This window comes from Labeo rohita, chromosome 12, assembly GCF_022985175.1.
Source record: "Labeo rohita strain BAU-BD-2019 chromosome 12, IGBB_LRoh.1.0, whole genome shotgun sequence".
NCBI classification, from domain to species: domain Eukaryota; kingdom Metazoa; phylum Chordata; class Actinopteri; order Cypriniformes; family Cyprinidae; genus Labeo; species Labeo rohita.
Genome location: NC_066880.1, coordinates 7880520 through 7902737, shown reverse-complemented (window position 1 = coordinate 7902737; position 22218 = coordinate 7880520). Strand labels below are relative to the sequence as shown.

The window sequence follows — 22218 nt, the reverse complement described above, 5'->3', positions numbered from 1 at the left end:
CAGCTGCCGGACAAAAGAATTTCAGCGTGCACACTTCTCCTTTCACTGCGTCCTCATTCGAGTGAAACCGGAGACCCCGGCTCCCCTCTTGACAAAGCTGAACCCAGCCCCCTCTGGCTTGCCTTGTGCTGCAGCCGCCAGGCCACAATAGCTATTGTCTGGGGAAACCCAAAATCACTCAACCCCCAACTGTTGCTGCTTTAAGGGTATAAACCCCCAACCTCTAAGTTTTTAGGAGGTGATCTACCAGACATACCACAGCTTGGGTGCAGGCATGTGCACTAGACATGTACGTGCACAAACATGCCATCAAAAAAAAAAATCATACATGTTGAATAAGTTGTCAGCCAACCTTTCCCTCACATCCCTTGGGGATAGCCCATTCTCATGGTCTGAATAGGACAGCTGGCACATGTTGATGGGTGAATCTCACAAAAAACATTAATTTCATCCCATAATCAAAAGAAAGAATTTAGAATTTATATTTGGCATAAAGGCTATTTTAGTAGCATTTAGGACGAAGATTTATTTTATTTTGTTTTATTTTATTTTTGCAATGGGACATTATTTTTATTATAATTAAACATACTGTTTTACTGTATTACAAAAAAACCCTCATTGTTAATACCATAATATAAAAAAAACATAGTATTTTACATAGTATAAATACATAGTATCTCTCTCTCTCTCTCTATATATATAATACAGTATTTTAAAACTGTAATATTGTAAATAAATATAGTAATGCGATACTCTTTGTTCAACATAAACTACAGAAGCACAATTGAATATATTATTATTTATAAATATTAACATACACTATCAGTCAAAAGTATTTGAACAGTATGTTTTTTTTTTGTTTTTAAAAAGAAGTCTCTTCTGCAAAAACAGTAACCGTTTTTTTTTTATATTTTCATTGTTTAAAATAACTGTTTTCTATTTGAATATTTTGAAATGTAATTTATTCCTGTGATTTCAAAGCTGAATTTTTAGCAGCATTACTCCAGTCACAAGATCCTTCAGAAATCATTCTAATATTCTGTTTTGCTGCTCAAAAAAAAAAAAATTATTATTATTATTATTATTATGTTGAAAACAGAATTGATTTTTATAATTTCTTTCACCAAAAAATAATAATAAAATAAATTAAAATAAAATAAAACAAAAAATTACACTGACTCCAAGCTTTTGAATGGTATAGTGTATAATGTTACAAAAGCTTTTAATTTCAGATAAATGCTGATCTTTGAATCTTCATATCCATCAAAGAATCCTGAAAGAATGTACTGTTTTAAATACTGATAATAATAATAATAATAATAATAATAATAATAATTGTTTCTTGAACAGCAAATCAGCATATTAGATTGATTTCTGAAGGATCATGTGACATCAAAGACTGGACTAATGATGCTGAAAATGCAGCTTTGATCACATAAATAAATTACATTTTAAAATATAATCAAATAGAAAACAGTTCTTTTAATAGTAAAAAATATTTCAAATTTTTTTTTTGGTCACTTGGACATGTTCTTCACAACTTTATGTACGATTCACCAGCATCAGCACGAGAAGTGAAAAACTTTTAAAAATGGCATGCAAGGGAATGACAGATGGTTCTGTACCTGGGGCTTGTGTTGGCCTGCTGGTTCACCTGTGTGGTGCTGTTGGACCGTCGCAGATTCTTAATTGCTCGTGAGCTTCCCAATCCAGCATCAGTCTGCCAACAACAGAGAGTGCAAAACAGTTATAACACTAGGCCTGCTGAAGACCAAAAACAGGTTTAAAATGGAGCACCTCTCACAAAAGGGTGGATTTATGACATCTGGTTAAGAGACAACCAATGATTTTTAATGTTATTGTGTCCAAACTGCACAACAAATTACATATTTTATTAATTTCTGTATGTTCTTACACCAAGTTATTGTATGACTTCAGATGACTTAAATAAACTACACTGTTTTGTGAATTAATAACAGAATAATAACAGAACTTAAATTATGTTAAACAAGGGAAGACGGCCGCTTAGAGAGGTCACTTTTATGCTTTAATTTGCATGGTTATCACTGTTGTGCACTAATAAAGCGTAACTGTCATTGTTTATTCAGTGTTGTTATACAAAAGACCAACTACTATCTTGTTGATCATTACATCTTGTAGCCAGACTCACCAAAGTGTTTCGCTTCCCCCGGCCGTCACTTGCCACGGATACAGATATGGATCGAGAGAAGTGTTTTCCAGGTGAAGCGCTGCTGGGTCTGCGGCCCATTGTGAGCTGAGAGCCGGACAGACTGAGGTCCAGAACGTCTCCAACAGCCCCTGTCTGGATGGATGCGGATGGACTGCGAGTTGTATGCATCTTAACCTGATGGACATAGAAGAAGATTCAGTCATAAAAACTGACAAATGCACAAAAAAGCTGGACCAATGAATCGCTAGAAATATTTTAAAGCTGAGCTTAAATATAAACATTTCCATCACTTTTTCAGCCCTGGAAATGTCATTGTTCCAGCTTTTCCATTATATTTTCAGGTTTTCCATGATCCTATGGATCAGAAGCAGGTGGAAAACATTACATAATAACAGGTCAGTATTTTATGTCAGCAGAAATACTGTAAAAGATGTTATTAAATAGCACAAGTAAAGTTATCCACAGGTGTGTTATTATGGTAGCATATTTAAAGCATCTATCATATACCAAATATTCAAACACTTTTTGGGTTACCTTAATGGTTAACATTATTCTTTATGTATACCGAAAATAATCTACATAATGAAGAAGATATTAATATATCATAATATAACAGTCTAGGTCTTTCTATCATGATATCCTACAGTACAAAAACAAAACATTTAAAACCAAAGGCCTCCTCTGGCATCAGCACAAACCTAATGAAGGCAAATACACAATACACCTTTGCGAAACATGCAAAAACATAAACAAATATGTTTAGCTAAACAGTTACTGTATACTACCACAGGATTGCATTGGTTCAGCTATGGCGAAATTGTCTCTCTTGCACCACTTCTTGCTGGCTTCACATGATAAACACGATGAATACAGCAGGATTTAACTGTCAATCCGCTGCTTACCTTCTCTAAATTGTCCACATTAGATGAAGAAACTGTCTTTAACCAAATAAGAGCGTCGTTATTCCCGTTCGGAGCGTCTGACAGTGATTTCTCATCTGTCTCCAACTCCACAGCGCAACATCTTCTCATTGGCAACGAGAAAACATACAGGAACTCCGCCCATTGAGAGTTTTGATTGGTGGAGCGCGGAGCGGTCTAAGTATCTAATTGGCTGTTTGGGTGTGTCGTTCAGATTGATGGCTGAAAGAGGCGTGGCGAAAAGGCAAGGTTGGTAGGCGTGCTGCACCGGCGGCAGATGTGGCGTCAGTTTGAGGTACTATGGTAAATAATTTAAGATGACTTCTTGTGTAAGGGAGTTTCTTTACACTGTTTATTAATCTTTGTTCATATTAGTTAATAAAAATAGATGTTAGGTCACAGTACATTAATGTTAAACACAAGTTGAAAAAAAAATATTAAGATAAATGCTGTAGAAGTGTTGTTCACAGTGTTGGGAAGGTTACTTTGGAAATGTAATAGGTTACAGATTACAAGTTACTTGATTTAAAATGTAATAAGTAGTGTAACTTTTCAATTACTTTATTAATGTAACTTATTACTTTTAATTACTTTTTGATTACTTTCTAAAAATTTTAACTGTTAATCATTTTGAAACATTTAAACTAGGCAGAGTGAACCTTACAGTAGTGTTCAACACTGATTACTGTCAGACTTTCAAAATCCTTTATCACTTGAATTAGATTATAAGTAAGGGATAACATACATCTTTATTTTGCCATAACAACTGGCTGAATGTACATTATCTCACTTATTGCACAGCTGCTTGATGGATTATTTAGATGTTTCGTGTTAAAATTATTAGACACGAAACACTGATCTGAGTTGAAATATTTGAACGCAAAGCTTCCATGAAGAAATCAGTTGCTAGCAAACGGCAAGTTCAAACTAGACATTTTAGGGATACAGTGCAGTCATACCAGTTTTCTTACACAACATTTTACCACATAAATAATTAAGTAGTAGTGCTAGTTTGTTAGTTATCTTATAATCCATTACAATATACAAAAAAAAAAAAAAAAAATGGCAGCAGCTGCGTTTGTATGAAACAGTAGAGCAAGTCCATGATACCAGGATGACAGAATTAAGAAATTGTCCACGTAATATAGAATTAAGCTTTAATATTACATACGCAAAGCTTCCGCCAATAAAAATGATCAAGCATATAGCACTGACTTAAGTTGCTCCGAAAGAGTATGAGCTGTGTAATAATTTTATTTAAAGCACAGCCACCACAAATTCAGACTTTTTTTTAACTTATATTTTTGGGCTTTTTATGCCTTTTATTGTGATAGGACAGTAGAGAGATGACAGGAAAGATCTGGGAGGAGAGAGGGGAGCAGGATCAGCAAAGGACCTTGAGACGGGAATCGAACTCGGGTCACCGTGAGCACAGTTGTGCTATATGTCATAAGATCATAACATAATAAAATCATAACAAGAAATAGTTTAATATCTATGATACTGGGTTTGAAATCAAATGTTTGCATAGTTATGACAGAAAACACTAGCATCTAACAATGCCTTGGAAAAAACAATCTTAAAAAATAAAGTATATTCATAAACCCAAATAGGAAATAAAACGGTTATCAAATAAGCATGTGTCCTATTCTGTGTCCTACACTCCTGAAACATTGGTGTCTCATTTTAGAGCAGTCAATGCAATTAAAAAGAAGTCAGTTAAATCTGTAAGTGGGTGTGGGTGTGGAAAAAATTCAGATGTAATCCCCTTTGTAATCACTGACATTTTTCAAAAGTAACTGTAATTTAATTACATATTTTTTCTCAGTAACTGTAACTAATTACAATTACATTTATTTTGTAATTAAATTATGTAATTCCGTTACATGTAACTAGTTACTCCCCAACACTGGTTGTTTATTTTTAGTTCGTTAACTACTGTAGTTAACTGAGTTAACTAGTGAACCTTATTGTAAAGTGTTACCAAATATTTGAAATCAAATTTTAAAATGAAACAAAAAGAAAAGAATTCTACTGTTGTTGTAATTGGTTTAATAATAAGTTTTCATATATTTTGTATACAAAACAAATTTGACACAATGTAAATGCACTGTTGATTAATAATAGAACAGAATAGAATATATTTGGCCCTGATTAATATCGTGAAGCATAAGACAAATGTGTTACAGCAATACAGTATTATTTAGTTCTTGTTCCCAGAATCAAATATTCATAGAAATCTCTAGACAATAAAGTGCTTAAGACATATTCAAAGTCCTAAAAAGTAAACATAGATTATTTTAATCAACAATATAAAGCCAAGAAAGATTTAGAGTACTGGAATGAGTCATAAATCTAATAAAGGCAGCAACATCTGACAAAAAAAAATCAAAGCAGATCTTTTCACATTTGTATTATTCATTTGTTTGGCTCATTCAGAAGATCTTTTCAGCGTTTGAACGCCACTGCAAGCTTCCAGATTTCTGCTGCTTTAGCCAAAGTAAGCTCCTCTGGAAAACTGTCTAGACCAGGAAAAGAAGTGATGTTCTTCTTCTCCAAATGGATTTCCATGGTGGAAAGGATGCTATGTTGTGAAACAGAAAGAGAAAGGAGGAAGGGTGTTCAGTGGTGTGGTTTAGGATCAACAGTTAGCATTGGATTCTATTGTTCACAGCACACGCATTCCTTTTCATTCCGACCAGCTGCCTGCTCAGTAGGTGACTAGAGCAGGGCACACTGACAGATGGGAGCCTGGAGGGGTCAAAGTGTGCCTCTCTTGGGTCTGAAAGCCCACAGGTCTCCGGGGAATGACTAGGTCCGGGAGGTCTGCATTGTTGTGATTGAAAGTGGCCGTTCTGAGGAAAAACTTAAAAGACCCTTATGTCTGTTTGTGTTGTAGTGCTTGGTACTAAATGCTATAGGATCTTTTGAGATGTATTTGCGTTGGATGCCAGAACACTTCCTGACTTTTTGTTTTGAGAATACACTACTAGTCAAAAGTTTTTTAGATTTTAAATGTTTGTTCTTCTGCTCACCAAGCCTGCATTTATTTGATCCAAAGTACAGTAAAAAGTCAAATTTTGAAATATTTGTACTATTTTAAATTACCGTTTTCTATTTTAATATATTTTAAAAATTTATTTATTCCTGTGATCAAACCTACATTTTCAGCATCATTACTCCAGTCTTCAGTGTCGCACGATCCTTCAGAAATCATTCTAATATGCTAATTTGCTGTTCAAGAAACATTTTTAGCATTATTATTACTATTATTATCAATATCTAATAGGCTGAGTAAATTTTTTTCAGGATTCTTTGATGAATAGAAAGATCAGCATCTAAAACAATCAAAAATATTATCTAAAATAAAAAGCTTTTGTAAGAAAAGAATTACAGAAATTAATACTTTTACTTAGCAAGGATGCTTTAAATTGATCAAAAGTGATGATAAAGACATTTATAATGTTACAAAAGATTTCTATTTCAGATAAATGTTGTTATTTTTAACTTTCTATTCATCAAAGAAACCTGAAACAATTCTACTCAGCTGTTGTCAACATAATAATAATAATAATAATAATAATAATAATAAAGAATGTTTTTTGAGCAGCAAGTCAGAATTATAGACTGATTTCTGAAAGCCCATGTGACTGGAGTAATGGTGCTTAAAATTCAGCTTTGAAATCACAGGAATAAATTACCTTTTAAAAGATATTTTAATATATATTTTTGTATAATGTGTGTGGTTTTATATTACAAATTAATTTTCAAATCAGTATTTCATGTGCATCTATTTATTTGTTTGACAGTAAGCTGTGTCCTGATCTGTGCTGTGATGGTTTGTAAGTATTTTGTGATAATGACTGGCTCAGATCACATTATACCGTTTACATTTAAAAATTTTACATTTAAAAAGTCAAATGTCAGGCATCTGTGGTCAGGCCTGTTCTGCCTTTTGTGGCCAGTTCGCCTCATCAAAACCCACCCTCACAAATGGTGAGTCCAGAAGGTTGCAGTCCAGATGGCTGGAATGCTGGGTAAATAATATAAATGTAAAAAAAAAAATTAATTCTTACTCAAACTGCGGAGCAAAGCCGTCTTCCATAGTGCTGCTAGTCTTGAGCTGAAAGGATCTCATGTAGCTCCAAAGAGAAAATGTCGGTATCCGTGAGCCCAAGGAAAACCTTCACCTGCTTTCTTTCCTCTGAAGTCAGTTCATCTCTGAAATGTTCGGACAGTCGCTGGAAAGGATCCTGCAAAATTATACATTGAAAGATTTAAAGTTAACTATAGAAATCATAACACACCTGAACAATAAAGATGCAATCATCATGAATATGTTCCAGAATGAAGCTTAAAAATGTCTTAATGTATTGTTTAACTAAACAAAAATGACCAGCTATTCAGAAGAGCCCAGGTTAAAAGTCTTTGAACTGTTGGAGGCACACACTCTCTTGTTAAAGCTTGGCACACTCTGACCAACACTTTCCCTTGGATTTACAACCCTTGTATGTCGACTCTCTCTATTGTTTAGGGTCAATCAGAGGAGGTTGATAGAGGTTAGGAGTAATGGGGTCAGTTTAGTGACAGACTAAATAGCTGAACAGAAGGAGGGAATTAGAAATTAGCTGCCTGTACAAGGAATGCACTGTGAAAACATTTATTCTGTCTTAAGTAATCTTTTTAAATATCTTTACTGTCACTTTTAAACAATTTAATGCATTCTTGCTGAATAAAAAATAAAAAATACTGAACGGTGGTATATTTCATGCTAATAAAATTATTTTGAGGGCTATATTGAGAGCATTTTGTTATGATCAAAACCTGTGTTGAAGCATGCTTCCTACTGGCTCAGTGTAAACTTAAAGTTATAGTTCACCCAAAAATAAAATTCTGTCATCGATTACTCATCCTCATGTCGTTCCAAACTTGTAAGACTTTTGTTCATCTTCAGAACACAAATGAAGATATTTTTGATGACATCTGAGAGTGTTCTGACCCTAAGAGCAACTGACAAGTTCAAGGTCCAGGAAAGTAGTAAGGACATCAATAAAATAGTCCATGAGACATCCGTAATTTTACGAAACTACGAAAATACTTTGCGCAAAGAAAACAAACAATAATGACGTCATGGTACTCTCATGAACACGTGTCGAAGACTAACACAGAAGAGAAGAAATTGTTGAATAAAGATGTTATATTTTTGTTTTCTTGCGCACAAAAAGTATTCTCGTAGCTTCATAACAGTACGGTTGAACCGCAAATGTCACATGGACTTTTGTAACAATGTCTTCTTACTACCCTTCTGGCCCGTTTGAACATGTCAGTTGCGTTGCTCTCTATGCAGGGTCCGAAAGCTTTGGGATTTCATCAAAAATATCCTAATTTGTGTACCGAAGATGAACGAAAGTCTTACAGGTTTAGAACGACATGAGGGTAAGTAATTAATGACAGAATTTTCATTTTTGTGTGTACTATCCCTTTAAAGACTCTAGGGAGAACAGAAGAAAACTAGAATGCTAGAAATTGGAATGTAATTACTAAATAGTTTAGATGTAAAAAATACCATGTGATTGGTATTAATGACATACAGTACTATATGTCACAGTGTCAAATTACCTGTCCTTTTCTCATCATCTGTTCACTCTTCCAGCAGGTAAGAAGCTGCCAGGTAGCTGTGCACTGACTAAGCCGGTTCTCTTTTAAAGCCTGAAACCAAGAAGTGTAGAATCAAATTACAGAAGCAGATAGATTATACATGCTGATACCAGTGGCAAAATGCCTGCTTGGTTAAATTTCCTTTTATGCCTCACCTCAGCTAAGGTGCTTGAGATCTGTTGGTTCATTTTCAAGGAATCTGTCAGATAGGACAGCAGCAGATCTTGTGGGTTCCCACCGGTTTTACCTAGGAACCGAAGGCCGATCTCAACAACATAAACTGCGTCACACACATCAGTGAATGAACGTAGCATTGATCTCATGGAGCTGAGCACAGAGGCCTTGAGTGGTTCCTGTAAATCAGATTATTATGAAATTATGAAGAAAATTAGCACAGTCAATTGAATAAATGTATATTACATTTCTACAGTATGTAAATACAGTACAGGTTTTTAGTAAACTAAACAATGTGCAAAGAGACTGAGAAAATTACCTGAGGTATTTTGGCTCTGACCTCATTGAGGACTTCTATAAAATTCTGATGGCGTCTTTTCATATATTTATCAGTGTCCTGCATAAAATTTTTAAATTATGAGTTCTCAGTGTTTATTAACCAATGAATCTGGTCATATATATTTAACACTAGTATGAAAACAGGTCTAAAAATGTGTAGACTCACTGTTAGAATGCGTGGTTTGCCTGCAAAAAATCGTCTGCTGAGTTCTCTCTCAATAGCCTCATGATCGTAGAAGCTCAATGTTTGTTGACCCTTCTCTAGTGTGTAATGGCAGTTAGATAACACCAGGGGGAGAAACTCCTTTTCTGGGTGACACAGGGCAAGTTGGCTCTGGGACAGCGCCACCAATGGCACTTTATAGTCACTGTATGAAGAAATGTAACCAGTTGACATGCATCAATACAAGCACCAACAAAGCTTTAAAAAATGTGACAGTAAAAACATTTATAATGTCATAAAAAACTATTCATCAAACTATTAATTCTGAAAAAAAGTTTCACAGTTTTTACAAAAATATTATGCAGTGTCATTTTCAACTGTGGTAATACTAAAAAATATTATAGTACATATTAGAATGAATCCTGAAGGATCATGTGACACTGACACTGGAGTAATGACTTCTGAAATTGAGCTTTGCCTTCACAGCAATAAAATATACTACAAATACACACCTGTCTTCCTGGTGACACAGTTTTCTGGCTTCTCGCACAAGACTGTTGTGGGTCTCAGACAGGAGATCTATGAGTGTGTGGAGACATGAGCCTGATCCGTGACGACTCAGAGAGAGAAACTGCCCAGAGCTTTCTTTAGTTATGTCTTTTTCACAAAGTGTAGGATCCAAACCCAAAGAAGCTAAAATGATGAAACAATATCATTATAATGTTATAAGGTTATAAAGATGTCTAGACTCACTTATAGTATTTAAACATTGATTTTAGGAGGTTTTTTTTATTTAAACAAAATAGTGTAGAATTTTTAATATTGCCCATTTAGTGGTTTACAATGACCACTTTAATAATTATCATGGGTTTGACTGACAGGAAACACATAATGATACATACTGAAACCTGTAACACATAAATTCCACATGTAAAGCTTTAACAGCTTACCATTATTGGATATTTCCATTCTGAGTTGGTTCCACACCTTCATGAAGATCTCAACTCTTTCCGTCAATAATTTCTTCTGATGGCCTATTTTCAGTAAACAATTTGAAGTACAGTAATATTACATATATAGAAAAATCAATCAATAAATCAATCAACTAGATATCTTCTCCAGTGAGTAAAGTAAGTATGACAGACCAGCAGGAATGCATTGCAGCAGTGAATTGATGGTGTTGGTCTGGGTCTCAGAGCCTGGTGGAAGCACTTTCATAAGATCAGACAACAAAGCAGCAAGAGCCGGCAAATGGATCAGCTGTCTTATGCAGCACACCTGATAAACACAGGGATAATTTGGGAACATGCTTAAAGAAAACATGAAACTGACTCAAGGACCTAGATAATTGTTTTATATGTCCTCAGTGAACAAACCTTATTGATAAAAAGGGTGAGAAGAGGTGCTTGACTCTGGTTTATTTGCTGTGAAAAGCTTTCCACTGTTAGGACAGGTGTGGGACTCCAGAAGGCAGAGTGGTGGGTGGGGCAGTTAGAGGGGAGAGGAAGGGTTTTTTGAGGTTCTCCTCTCAGAACCTTCATCAGGGGACTGTTAGAAAGTCGGTTATCATCTGCAATCAGATCCTGTGCTCTTTTCAACATCCTGTTCAAGTCCTGAAAACAGAGACTTGGTTTCTTGACTCAAGCAATTATATGCATTCAGTGTAGTTATATGACTGAATATATACTCTCTCTATTAATTTAGAAGGTTATTTTTGTTTTTCAGAGAAATTATTTAAATGTATCCCATTCTTTTCAAATGGTTCACACACTCCTGTTACTCAGCAGTATCAAGACTGACCTGTAAAACAGGACTGATGACTGATTTACAGACTGTGGTCTCCCACTGCTCTCTGGACTTGCGTGTTGACAGATCCATATCGGCACCTGGCAGAGAGAAAAAAATTAACTTATTTTTTCTTGGTTGCGCAGTTTGTTGTAGTGTTGTTACGGTTAACTAAAACTAAACTAAACACTTCACAATAAGGTGTCATTTGTCAACATTAGTTACCATATTAACTAACATGAATGAACAATGAGCAATACATTTATTACATTATATATTAATCTTTATTAATGTTAGTTTATAAAAATACAGTCATTCATGGTTTGTTCATGCTAGTTCACAGTGCATTAACTAATATTAAGATTAAGATTAAATAATTAACTAATATTAAGTTTAAGATTAATAAATGCTGTACAAAGATTGTTCACTCTTAATTTGTTAAATGTAGTTAACTATGATGTGATGTTAACTAACCTTATAAAAAATATATAACAAAATATAAATATGCATATATTAAAATATATGGAAAAAAAACTGAAAATATATAAATAAAAGATAATACGATTCAAAATCTTTATAAATACCACAAAGTATATGCATCATACTAAAATAAATACTAAAAAAACATTTATTTTGTTCACATATGTGACCCTGGACCACAAAACCAGTCTCTGCTGGGGTATATTTGTAGCAATAGCCAAAAATACATTCTATGGGTCAAAATTATTGATTTTTCTTTTATGCCAAAAATCATTAGGAAATGAAGTAAAGATCATGTTCCATGAAGATATTTTGCAAAATTCCTACTGTAAATATATCCAAACTTAATTTTTGATTAGTAATATGCATTATTGAGAACTTTATTTACACATCTTTAAAGTCGATTTTCTTAGCATTTAGATTTTTTTGCACGCTCAGATTCCAGATATTCAAATAGTTGTATCTCGGCCAAATATTGTCCTATTGTAACAAACCATGCATCAATTTATTTATTTAGCTTTCAGATGATGCATAAATCTCATTTTCGAAAAATTTACCCTTTTGACTGGTTTTGTGGTCCTGGGTCACATATTATGGTGTTCTTTGTTACTATTATATAAATAAAATGCATGCAACACTATGAAAAGTTCAAGCGGGTTTAACTTCAGTCAAGACTAAAGGATACCTGTGGTTGTCTGTAGAAACCTGTTAAAGATTAGATGAATTATAATGGCAGAGTCATCCAAGTTAAGATTTAAAGTCTTTCCAAGAACTTCCATGTCCTTCTCAAGATGTTGCCAGAGGAACTCATAGACATCATGAACATTTGGATGGATCATATTTCTGATGCCCTGTGAAGCACCAAAGAAAATGTTTTTGTTCTCCAATATTAGTAGCCCACTAACTGATTTTCAGTAGTTGGCATTATGTAGATAATTGTTCAAAAAAAAAAGGGAGCTGGCATGCAAGACAACATTTATCAGCAGGTATCAAGTGAACTTTCAAACTTTTTTACCTGTTGGTGGAGAATGGCTCCTTGCAACATGGCCAGGTGAAGACAAAGGCGGAGGACACAGGAATATGCCAAAGTTACATTCCTGTTTGGGGCTTCAGACCGGTTTTCAGCATGTCCCAATATATGTCCAGGTCTTGTCATGTCAGGAATTCCACGAGCTTCAATAAAACCTTCCACTGGTTTATGGTTCTCGCCCCCTATAGGGACTCCACAAGTGTCACAAATTGACAAAGCCATTGGTTTGCCACACTAAATAAGTGGAGAAAAATAAATAACCATAATCAATTTCCAAGACAACAGTACCACTTCATTTAAATAAAAATGAAAAAACATCTCACCTCTCCCACAAAGCATGGATGGCCCTTAGAACACACTGTAAAGCAAGGAGGATAGACAAAATCTTTTAGTCAGGTTGCATTTAAGAAAATATTTTTATTTTCACTTCATGCACAAGTCTCACTCACAGTACATCTTCAGGTTTCTCTCTCCAGTGAGCCACTGCCGGGCCTCACTGGTATGGTCATCAGGCATTGTGGGTAGGAAAGCTCCCTGAGGACAAGTAGAGAAAAAATCAGCACAATCCATTAAAAAATCCATTTGCATCTACGTGATGCAAAACATAGAGTGTTTGTATAAAATCAAATGCACTCCAAAAATGTGTAATATGAACTATGAAGCCCTTACTCTCATGTTCTGAGGTTGAGAGGCAATACTGAAGAGGGGACTCAGCAGCCTGTTACCACTGTAAAACACTGCGCTCGCATGCACCAGAAGCTCCAGTACAGGACGACGCTTAGCAAGTACACCTGTACTGAGCCTCAGGTAAGATCCTGGACCTCCAATCTCATTGGACAAGAGAGCGATGCAGAGCTCTCTGGCATGTCCTAAGATGTTCTTTCTAATAACCTCCTCTAAGAACCTGATCTCCTATTAACAGAGAGGAAAATGCAGGTGTTTAGGTCTGCCATAAAGTAAAGACATTTAGGCTCAAACACATACTATTACAGGTTGAATGAATAATACTTATGAATTAAATTAAATGGTGACAATTATGACAAACTATGCTGTCATCTTAATCTTTAGTCCTACATAGATTCTAGTTGAATCCTGGATGTTCACTTCTGAATAATTAAATGATAAACCTAACCAACACTTACCTGTGCTTGAGGATATATATCTCTTTCAGATGACATGAAGCGACAGGTGACCTGCCTAAAAACAGCCAGAGTTAGCAGGACGTTTTTCAAAGGGCCTGAAACACCCATTGACTGGGGAAAAAATAAATAAATAAATTACATTCAGCATTGAAGTACATTATACACTTCTGTTAAGAAATACAGGGTCAATAAAATAAAAAAAGTATTCTTTCACTAAACAAAGATGCATTAAATTGTCCAAACATTACAGTAACATCTTTATTTCAAATTGTCTGTCAAATGTATTCTCTATCAAACCGGCAAACCACATTTTTAACAATTGGAGATCTGCTCACAAAATAATGTTTTTGTGTTTGTGTTGTTTATATAACAGAAGTAGACTACAGAAGTAGACTCTGACCCGTAGTGATTCTTTGAGTCCATCTGTTGTGCCTTCCTGCACTGCTTCTCCTACTCCATCTCTAAGAGTACGGTATGACTGACCACAACACAAGAAACGATCCACCTCTGCAGGAGTCAACCTCTGTAGAAGAGAAAACAAACAACAATGATCTTAGAACAGCTACTTTGTTATTAAAAAAAAATTTAACCTACAAACTCAATATCATTACGGTATTTTAAAAACCCTAAACGTAAGATCATCTGAATGGCTGTACATGAAGCCGTAGCGTATCTGCAGGGAAGATCCATTCATAATCAGTGCTGCTGATCAGTGCTTGCAGACAGTCCATGCCAGCATGCCTGTTGAGTGCTCGAAGCAGGTAAACTCTGTACCAGTCATTGTTACCGTATTCACACACAGCCTTGACCTGCTCCAAAAGCTTTAGCTCAACTTCTTCAAAATCACCTGAAAGGAACCAAACACACAGGAAGTTTGCAAAATAAAACATGTTATTGCACAAAGACATGTTATCCATTTAAGCATTGCAATATAACTGCCAAGAACTGGTCAGAGCAGAAGCCCCTCGTACCAGATCTTTTGGACAGGATACGAGCAGTAGAGTCCAGACACATTCTAAGGCGAGCCATAGACAGTAGAAACTCAGCTGGGTCTTTCTCTCTGGAAGGTGTCTGTTTTCGAGCCAGTCGGCTAAGGAAGTTTGAGCTCTCCTTCAGATGTCTATGACCTCCATTTAATCCAGAACAAAACAGGGAATCCTGCGTAAACAACAAATCTGCTTTTAGAAACAAACATGCAGATTTTAAATAAAAATTATTGTGGCTGAAAATGGAATACAACTAATGTTGATTATACCACATAAAAAATAAAAAATAAAGTTTTTTGGTGCATTTGCTAGGATAATTTGGATGGCTGCTAAGGTGTTGCTAGGTAGTTGCGTACTAGCCCAAAACAAAAGTCTTCCCATATGGTTTGGGTCAATGGGATTTTCTCACCAATTTCGCTGGCCAACCAGACAAAAATCGTAAGAATTATTACACTTGATGTATCATTCATGTCCATGGTACAAAATGGGTTTAGCGTTAAAACTGTGCAATTGTAAAAGTGATACTTGGCTTAGCAAGGACTATTAATGAGTGAATACATGGATGACACACCTGGAAACAGTTAACAAAGAGCCGGTAAAGTTCAGTTCTGTCCTCCTGTTCCAAAAGGTTGTTCTCCAGGTTTTCTAAGTACGTTTGTATATGCTTCTTCACCTGTTTGAAGCTAAAGAGATTATATTAATGCAAAATATTCTTGATTAAAGACCAATTAACACTGCACTGACAGACACCATCCAACGCAGAGAAACACCAGATTACAGAACGTCTCTTCATCAGCCCGACAAAAAAAGAGTGTACAATCGGTGAAAACGAGTACTGACCAATAGCAATAGACAGTGACTGATGTGACAAAACCTGACAAATTGTCTGTTGCCGTTGGTCTGCGTCTGTTGGTGCAGTGTGAACTATCTGCATATTTAAAGTCACAAATAAAAGGTTACATATGCCTGGATGTGTTAAGGTGTGTATGTATTGCAGCACCTGTATTGCAGGAGAAGTTTTGGCAGCACAGAGCGCACCACAGGGCTCTGGTCAACACACTCCAGGAATGGGGTTAGCTCTCTGGTCTTATAAACATCACCTATGATGTATACAGAAAGGTAAACATACACATAGAAAGCTTTAAAGCTTCAGGCCTCATTCATTGTAATTGTTTGAAAACAACAATCAACAATATACAGAAATTTCATTTTTCAATAAAAAATTCTGCAAAGAAAATTTACACACCTTGTGCTGAAATAAGAAGGGAGAAAAGCAGTTCCACCAGGTCCTCTGGGGGATCTTGATCATCAGTAAGACAGAAACGAGAAACCACCTCCAGGAAAAAGGTGTTACAGCATTTTCTTATTGCTTTATGCTGCTTCAGGGCTAAGCTGTAAAAGATAACAATTTAGACATTACAGCCAAATAAATTAAACATATTAGGAGGCTAATTGTTCATTGTATACCCATTCATTCTAAATGGGTATCTGAGGTTACCAAGTACAAGAGAAGATATCATGAAAATCTGACTTTTTCCATGTTTAAGTGCTATAATCGGTTCCTCAGTGCATCTACTAACTCAGAAAATGTAAAAAAGGACAACCTAACAAATTGATTTTCTCTGCAAGCATGTGAAAAACAAGCCGCTCAGACACTTATTATAATTACCGCCCTTTAATCTGCAAATTTCCACCCTTGGTGCTGCCATTTTGTTTTCACAAGCAATGACTGTGTACCAGTTTTTAATGCCATGGCAAAAGTTAGAGCAAAGCATGCTAACTGTTCTGTCATTGGCTGCACAGACAAGCACAGAATATTATTTAGAGTCCCAGCTTCAGAGGAGACAAGAGAGTATTTATTTACTGTATATTACGCTGCTGCCACACAGATCTAATAAAAACATGCAATTTCTCACCCAGCTTCACAGACATAACTGACTTTTGTTTGTAACTCACGATTTTAATATAACTTCTGTGTATCTGACAGTTTAAGCGCAATAACACATGAAAGAGTTGTTTCTTAGTTTAGTACTCACATGCTGTGTGACAGACGCTTTCTATGCACATGCTTCAGATGTGTGCGCTCAGAAAACAACGTATCAGAAGTTTACACTGATAAGGCGTTAAAACACAGCGTGATAGACATGATAATCAAAACCAAACAGATAGCAGAGTATCTGTGGAATGAGCTACAAAGACACAGCTCTATTCTGGAAAAGGGGGTGGCAGTGAGCTGCAGCTCATTTGCATTTAAAGAGACATGCATAAAAACAGCATGTTTCTGGTTTCACTGAAAAATCATTTTCAAAATGATTTTGAGCTGAAACTTCACAGACACATTCTGGTGACATCTGAGACTTATTTTACACATTGTAAAAAGGGGCACTTTAAACTTACACTATGGTTGTGGAGACAGCGGGCCGGTAGTTGTTCGACAGAGGTGCCCTGCACTTAGGACAGAAGTTTGCTCCATCTCTCTCTGTGGATCTTCTCAGACAGGACAGACAAAACACATGCTCACATGGAAGCGCAGCGGGCTCTGACAGATCTGATAGACAGACAGAGCACTTCACACCAAATCTGTGAAGAAAAAGTACAGAAAATAAGTAACTAATCAAAGGGTTTACTGTTGGAATAGCACAAGCTAAACAAAGAAATACAAAAATCTCTAACTAGTATTTGAATGTCAAAAGGTTTCATTTAGTTATTCTTAGTCAGTAAAAGCAGTTTTAAAAAAATGTAAATTGTCAAATGGTTTGAAATGGAATCAATCATAATATTATACAGCTCAATTCAAGTGTACCGCAGTTCTCTGCTGATAGACTCCTCATGGTAATCATTGAGTATGCGGATGATTTGCTGAAGATTGTCTTTGCTCCTCAAATCAGGAGACCCTTCCATTAGCTGTGAGAGTGGAAATATGAGCAGCATATGTTATGAACTCATACCGGTTGCTTTGATGCAGCATCTATCCTGAGAAAATTTGCATGTATTTTACCATCATAATATAGTCTCAAGATGAAGTGAGGGGGCTACAAGGGATTTCAGTATACCAGTGTCTCCTACAAACAAGCTGAGTCTAGACTCACCCCATGTAACTGACTGCAGTGTTTCAGAGTCAGTGCTTTTATCCGTTCATCTCCCATTTTCATCTTGATGACCACCTTTTCAATAAAAGCAGCCACTAGCAGCATCCCCTGCCATACTGACCTAAGAAAATAAAGCAAATTTTACAATTTTTGTAAGAAATGATGTGATATGACATTTTTGTTCAAATGAAATCACGTTTTCAAATTATTCTATTTTTTTTATAGCTCACTTTATATTTTCCAAATGTTTGAGACAACCAGGGCTGCAGAGGGTGCTGTAACTTGCACTAAGCACTCTCTCTAAACATGGCTGAAGTTGCTCAGTTCTTCGCAAAAAGGTCTGGCATTCAGTTATGGATGTTACAGGTAGAAGCTTTGTTTCTTCAACACAGATACCAACAGCTAGAATGTCCTCACACTGTAATAAAACAGAACATGATAAATCTCTTTGAACCCATCTAAATTTTGTCTTGTTAATATGCTACACTCCTGCTCCTCACCATATCAGGGCTTTCTCTCTTTAATCTTTCTTGTTGGATGATCCTGACCACATCAGGGTTGAGCTGAAGGGCATGGGATAATGTGTCCAGGCGTGGGCTGTAGATTTGAGCTGCTACAAGGATCCATGATGGAGAGAGCTCAGGAGTTACTGACATCTCCTTTTGCAGAGCAATCACACAACCCTGCACTGCACTACGAAAGACCTGTAAGAAAATGCACACACACCCATATACACATATTAGAATATTTAACATGAGATTGTGAACACAAATTTGTAACCAGACATGCATCTCACCCCCTGCTCTTCCTCAGAGTGGATTTTGAATGACAGACAGACATAATCGGTCAAGTAGCGCTGACCCAACTCGACTTTCTCTCCCTCTGAGAGTTTCTGAATATAGCTGCCCAGTCCACTGCCTGATACAGCACTAACGAACTGCTGAATCCTCACTTTGATGTCTTGCTCAGTGCCTGAAAGAAAATGCAAAAACATAAGTAGCTGCAGATGTTTTTATTGTAAAAGAAGGGTATATAGTATCTGGTAGCTAACTGGCCAACTGTAGTCAGACACAAAACAAAACACCTCACCTCGTACAAACTCTGATTCCTCCCACAAACTCTGGCAATATGCCTTTATCAGCCAGCTAAAAGGAGCAGCACACAGCCGTTCTGCTTCTCCAATAAACAGGTGACACTGCACATTAATCTCCTGATCTTGAGCGCTAAAAGAAGAAATCCACTTCATCAGTTACAGCATATATTTAAAAGCATTTAAAGAAATAATTCACACAAAAATGAAAATTCTGTCATTAATTACTCACACTCATATAGTTCCGAAATCGTAAGACCTTTGTTCATCTTCAGAACACAAATTAAGATATTTTTCATGAAATCTGAGGACTTTCTGACCCTGCATAGACACCAACGCTACCACGATCAAGGCCCAGAAAGGTAACAAGGACATCATTAAAATAGTCCAGTTACAGTTAAACTACTGATGTTACATAGACTATTTTATCAATGTCCTTACTACCTTTATGGGCCTTGAATGTAGCATTACCGTTGCTGTCTATGCACGGTCAGAGAGCTCTCGGATTTCATCAAAAATATCTTGGGTTTGGAATAGGGCGACCACCTGGAAATAGAACTGCTGCGGGACATAGATGTGATTTGTGGGACAATACGGGACACGTGTGAGGCAGATACATATTTTTTTTTACTGTTATGCAATGTAAATACTGATTACATCCGTTGTCATATGCGCTGATTTATGTTTCTGAGCGCGCACATGCAAGCGAGAGAAAGCACGTCTTTTTACGAGAGTAATGAGAATCCACCTGCGAGAGAAGAGATTTGTGTTTGCACATTTTGATGTGCCCCCTTTTGCGCAGAAACTATGCCGCAAAAAGAATAAATAAAAAGCTTTCTTAAAAAGGCAAAAGAACGCATGGGCGTTTTCTTAATATAGTCATTAAAAACCAACAGACTGATGAAAATGCGGGACATTTTCTTAACATGCCACATGCGGGGTGAAAATGCTGTGCGGTACAATGCAAAGCGGAACAGGTGGTCACCCCAGTTTGGAACAGCATGAAGGTGAGTAATTAATGACAGAATTTTTATTTGTTGGGTGAATTATACCTTTAATCTTAAGCAGGTTTCATAAATTCAGAAATACCTTGGATTTTGTGAGACGGTTAGGTCAAGGAGCTGTTGATCTTCAAAGATATCTAGCCAGAACTGGGCCAGACCTTCACTAAGCCCTTCTCCATAAAGTAGGTATAAGTTGCAGTCTCTGTCCAACACTTCTAGAACTCGGGCAAACACTGGAGTCAAAACACCCTGTAGGTTGCGCCACAGAGTGTGCCTGAACACAAACACAAAAATGTTAGCTGCTAGCTTGTTAGTTATCTTTAATCTACGGCTGATCACCTAGTGCAGGGGTGCCCAAACTCGGTCCTGGAAGGCTGCTGTCCTGAGTTTAGCTCCAACCCCAATTAGACACACTGAACCAGTTAATCAGGCTCTTACTAGGCATATTAAATACTTCCTAGCAGGCAAGTTGGAAATAAACTCTGCAGGACATCGGCCCTCCAGGACCCATTTTGATTGCTGAGCATTGGCTGTTTTTTAAACATCTAAGATAGATAGACAATAGATTGTTAATGGTAGTTGCATTACAGTACTGCAGTACCGAAGTGTTCCACCTTCCTGCAACGCTTCACGGTTTTTTGCCACTCTATAAACCCAGTCTTCTGCATTAGGAACCAGTTCTTCCTTCTGCATCAGTGCAAACACCAGCCTCCTTAGCAACACTTCCTGGAACCGTACTGAAAATTCATATGAACAAGCTATTATTGGTTTCTATTTTCAGTAGTACTTTACATATAGAGTAAAGGGACTTAATTGCAATAACAACAGACACAAAATCAGCTGACCTCCTATTCGCCCAGGGTCATCTCCCAAAAGGCCAAGCAATATGTTCATGCGGCCCACACTCCTGGAGGTATTTTTGCCTGTATCTCTTAGCAATGAAACAGCTTTTTGGGTGCAGGATCTCAATAGGGACAAACTGTGCAGATGCACTGAATCTCGCTGACAAACAATTAAACACAGTATTTCTGTCAGGAGGTATGAAATTATTTCTGATATAGCACATCTTTGATGCAATGTTTGAAGCAATCTATTGCGAGCTTAAAGCATTTACCGTCTCGCTTTCTGGTCCACTTGTATCCATTTCCTCTGATTTGTTGACATCTATACGAAAAAAAAAATGTGAAGAAAATGTGAGTTATGCTTGTGTTAGAGGGTTATGGGATTGTTTAAATGCTCAGGTTGCTGGCAGTTTTTGGTCACTGCTACCTTACATACCTGACTTAACTTTCTGGGAGATGAGTTTACTTATAGGTATTCCACAAAAAGAATTAAGATTTAAGCTCATGTCACAGGAATCTCTGAGGTCATCAATATGTACAGATAGCCAAACTCCTTTAACAAAAAAGACACTTGTTAAGAATATTTATTTGGCATTATCTAAACACACTGAAAATGTTTCACCTGCCAAAATAAATCAACTTACCTCCTTGAAAGCCAATATACTTGTTGCCACTTGTTCTACATTGCGCCCCAATGCGAGAGAGCTTTGTGATAAACACAGTATAGAAGTTGCACTCCTCTGACTTCAAGGACAAGATTTCATTCATGGCACAGTACCTAAGGTAAGAGCAGTGATAGATAAAATTTATTAAAAAAGACTGACTCCTGTTATATAGAATGTCAATAAATTTAAATCAAAGGACTTACTTTGCTGAAGCAATGAGTTCGTTTTTGCACAATGACTCTTCCAAGTCCATCTGAACCAAAAGAATGTGCAGAGCAATTCCAGATTCTCTCAAGAAGGACCTGTGAATAAAGAGGTATAATGCTTTAGAAACTGGTGACCATTTGTTGGCAAGGTAAAAGGTATTGAATAAATTCAACAAAAGTAATATAAATGTTACCGTATCTTGCTGCAAAAAGAAGCTTCTGTGTCAAACTGGTGTAAAGAGAGCAAAAGAAACCGCTCAATGGACAAGCCCAAGGCCGGGGCAAGATTTCTCAAATCAGCTCCAGTGAGAAGATTGGAAAACGTGGTAACCTGGTTACAGGAAACATATATGCATTGATTTTGCAAGGTAAACTGGTAGACATGTGACATAAAATCAAGCACACATTGCTTAAATGTCTTGATCAAGAATATGTGCAGAACTTCTGTAAAAGG

The 22218-nt window shown here is 36.4% G+C and overlaps 2 protein-coding genes across 2 annotated transcripts in view; both read right to left on the bottom strand.

Annotated features, from left to right (window-relative positions):
* Nucleotides 1-3223, bottom strand: part of cep131 (centrosomal protein 131) — a 32291-nt gene extending 29068 nt beyond the window's left edge. The window contains 3 exon segments of the mRNA XM_051124151.1: nt 1626-1720; nt 2171-2365; nt 3094-3223. Coding sequence (XP_050980108.1) covers nt 1626-1720; nt 2171-2365; nt 3094-3222 — 419 coding nt within the window. The 5' untranslated portion in view covers nt 3223.
* A 1923-nt stretch (nt 3224-5146) lies between these two features.
* Nucleotides 5147-22218, bottom strand: part of LOC127173992 (E3 ubiquitin-protein ligase rnf213-beta-like) — a 31220-nt gene continuing 14148 nt past the window's right edge. Inside the window, 39 exon segments of the mRNA XM_051124140.1 lie at nt 5147-5695; nt 7188-7237; nt 7239-7364; nt 8731-8820; nt 8925-9122; nt 9263-9340; nt 9449-9650; nt 9958-10138; nt 10396-10479; nt 10591-10723; nt 10822-11058; nt 11246-11331; nt 12396-12561; nt 12726-12974; nt 13064-13098; nt 13190-13274; nt 13410-13652; nt 13883-13993; nt 14283-14405; nt 14539-14729; nt 14854-15040; nt 15440-15551; nt 15869-15968; nt 16115-16260; nt 17266-17448; nt 17672-17772; nt 17958-18078; nt 18188-18375; nt 18458-18661; nt 18754-18929; nt 19047-19180; nt 20137-20325; nt 20653-20788; nt 20897-21053; nt 21166-21215; nt 21330-21446; nt 21538-21671; nt 21762-21860; nt 21959-22095. Of these exon segments, the coding sequence (XP_050980097.1) occupies nt 5560-5695; nt 7188-7237; nt 7239-7364; nt 8731-8820; nt 8925-9122; nt 9263-9340; nt 9449-9650; nt 9958-10138; nt 10396-10479; nt 10591-10723; nt 10822-11058; nt 11246-11331; nt 12396-12561; nt 12726-12974; nt 13064-13098; nt 13190-13274; nt 13410-13652; nt 13883-13993; nt 14283-14405; nt 14539-14729; nt 14854-15040; nt 15440-15551; nt 15869-15968; nt 16115-16260; nt 17266-17448; nt 17672-17772; nt 17958-18078; nt 18188-18375; nt 18458-18661; nt 18754-18929; nt 19047-19180; nt 20137-20325; nt 20653-20788; nt 20897-21053; nt 21166-21215; nt 21330-21446; nt 21538-21671; nt 21762-21860; nt 21959-22095 (5475 nt within the window). The 3' untranslated portion in view covers nt 5147-5559.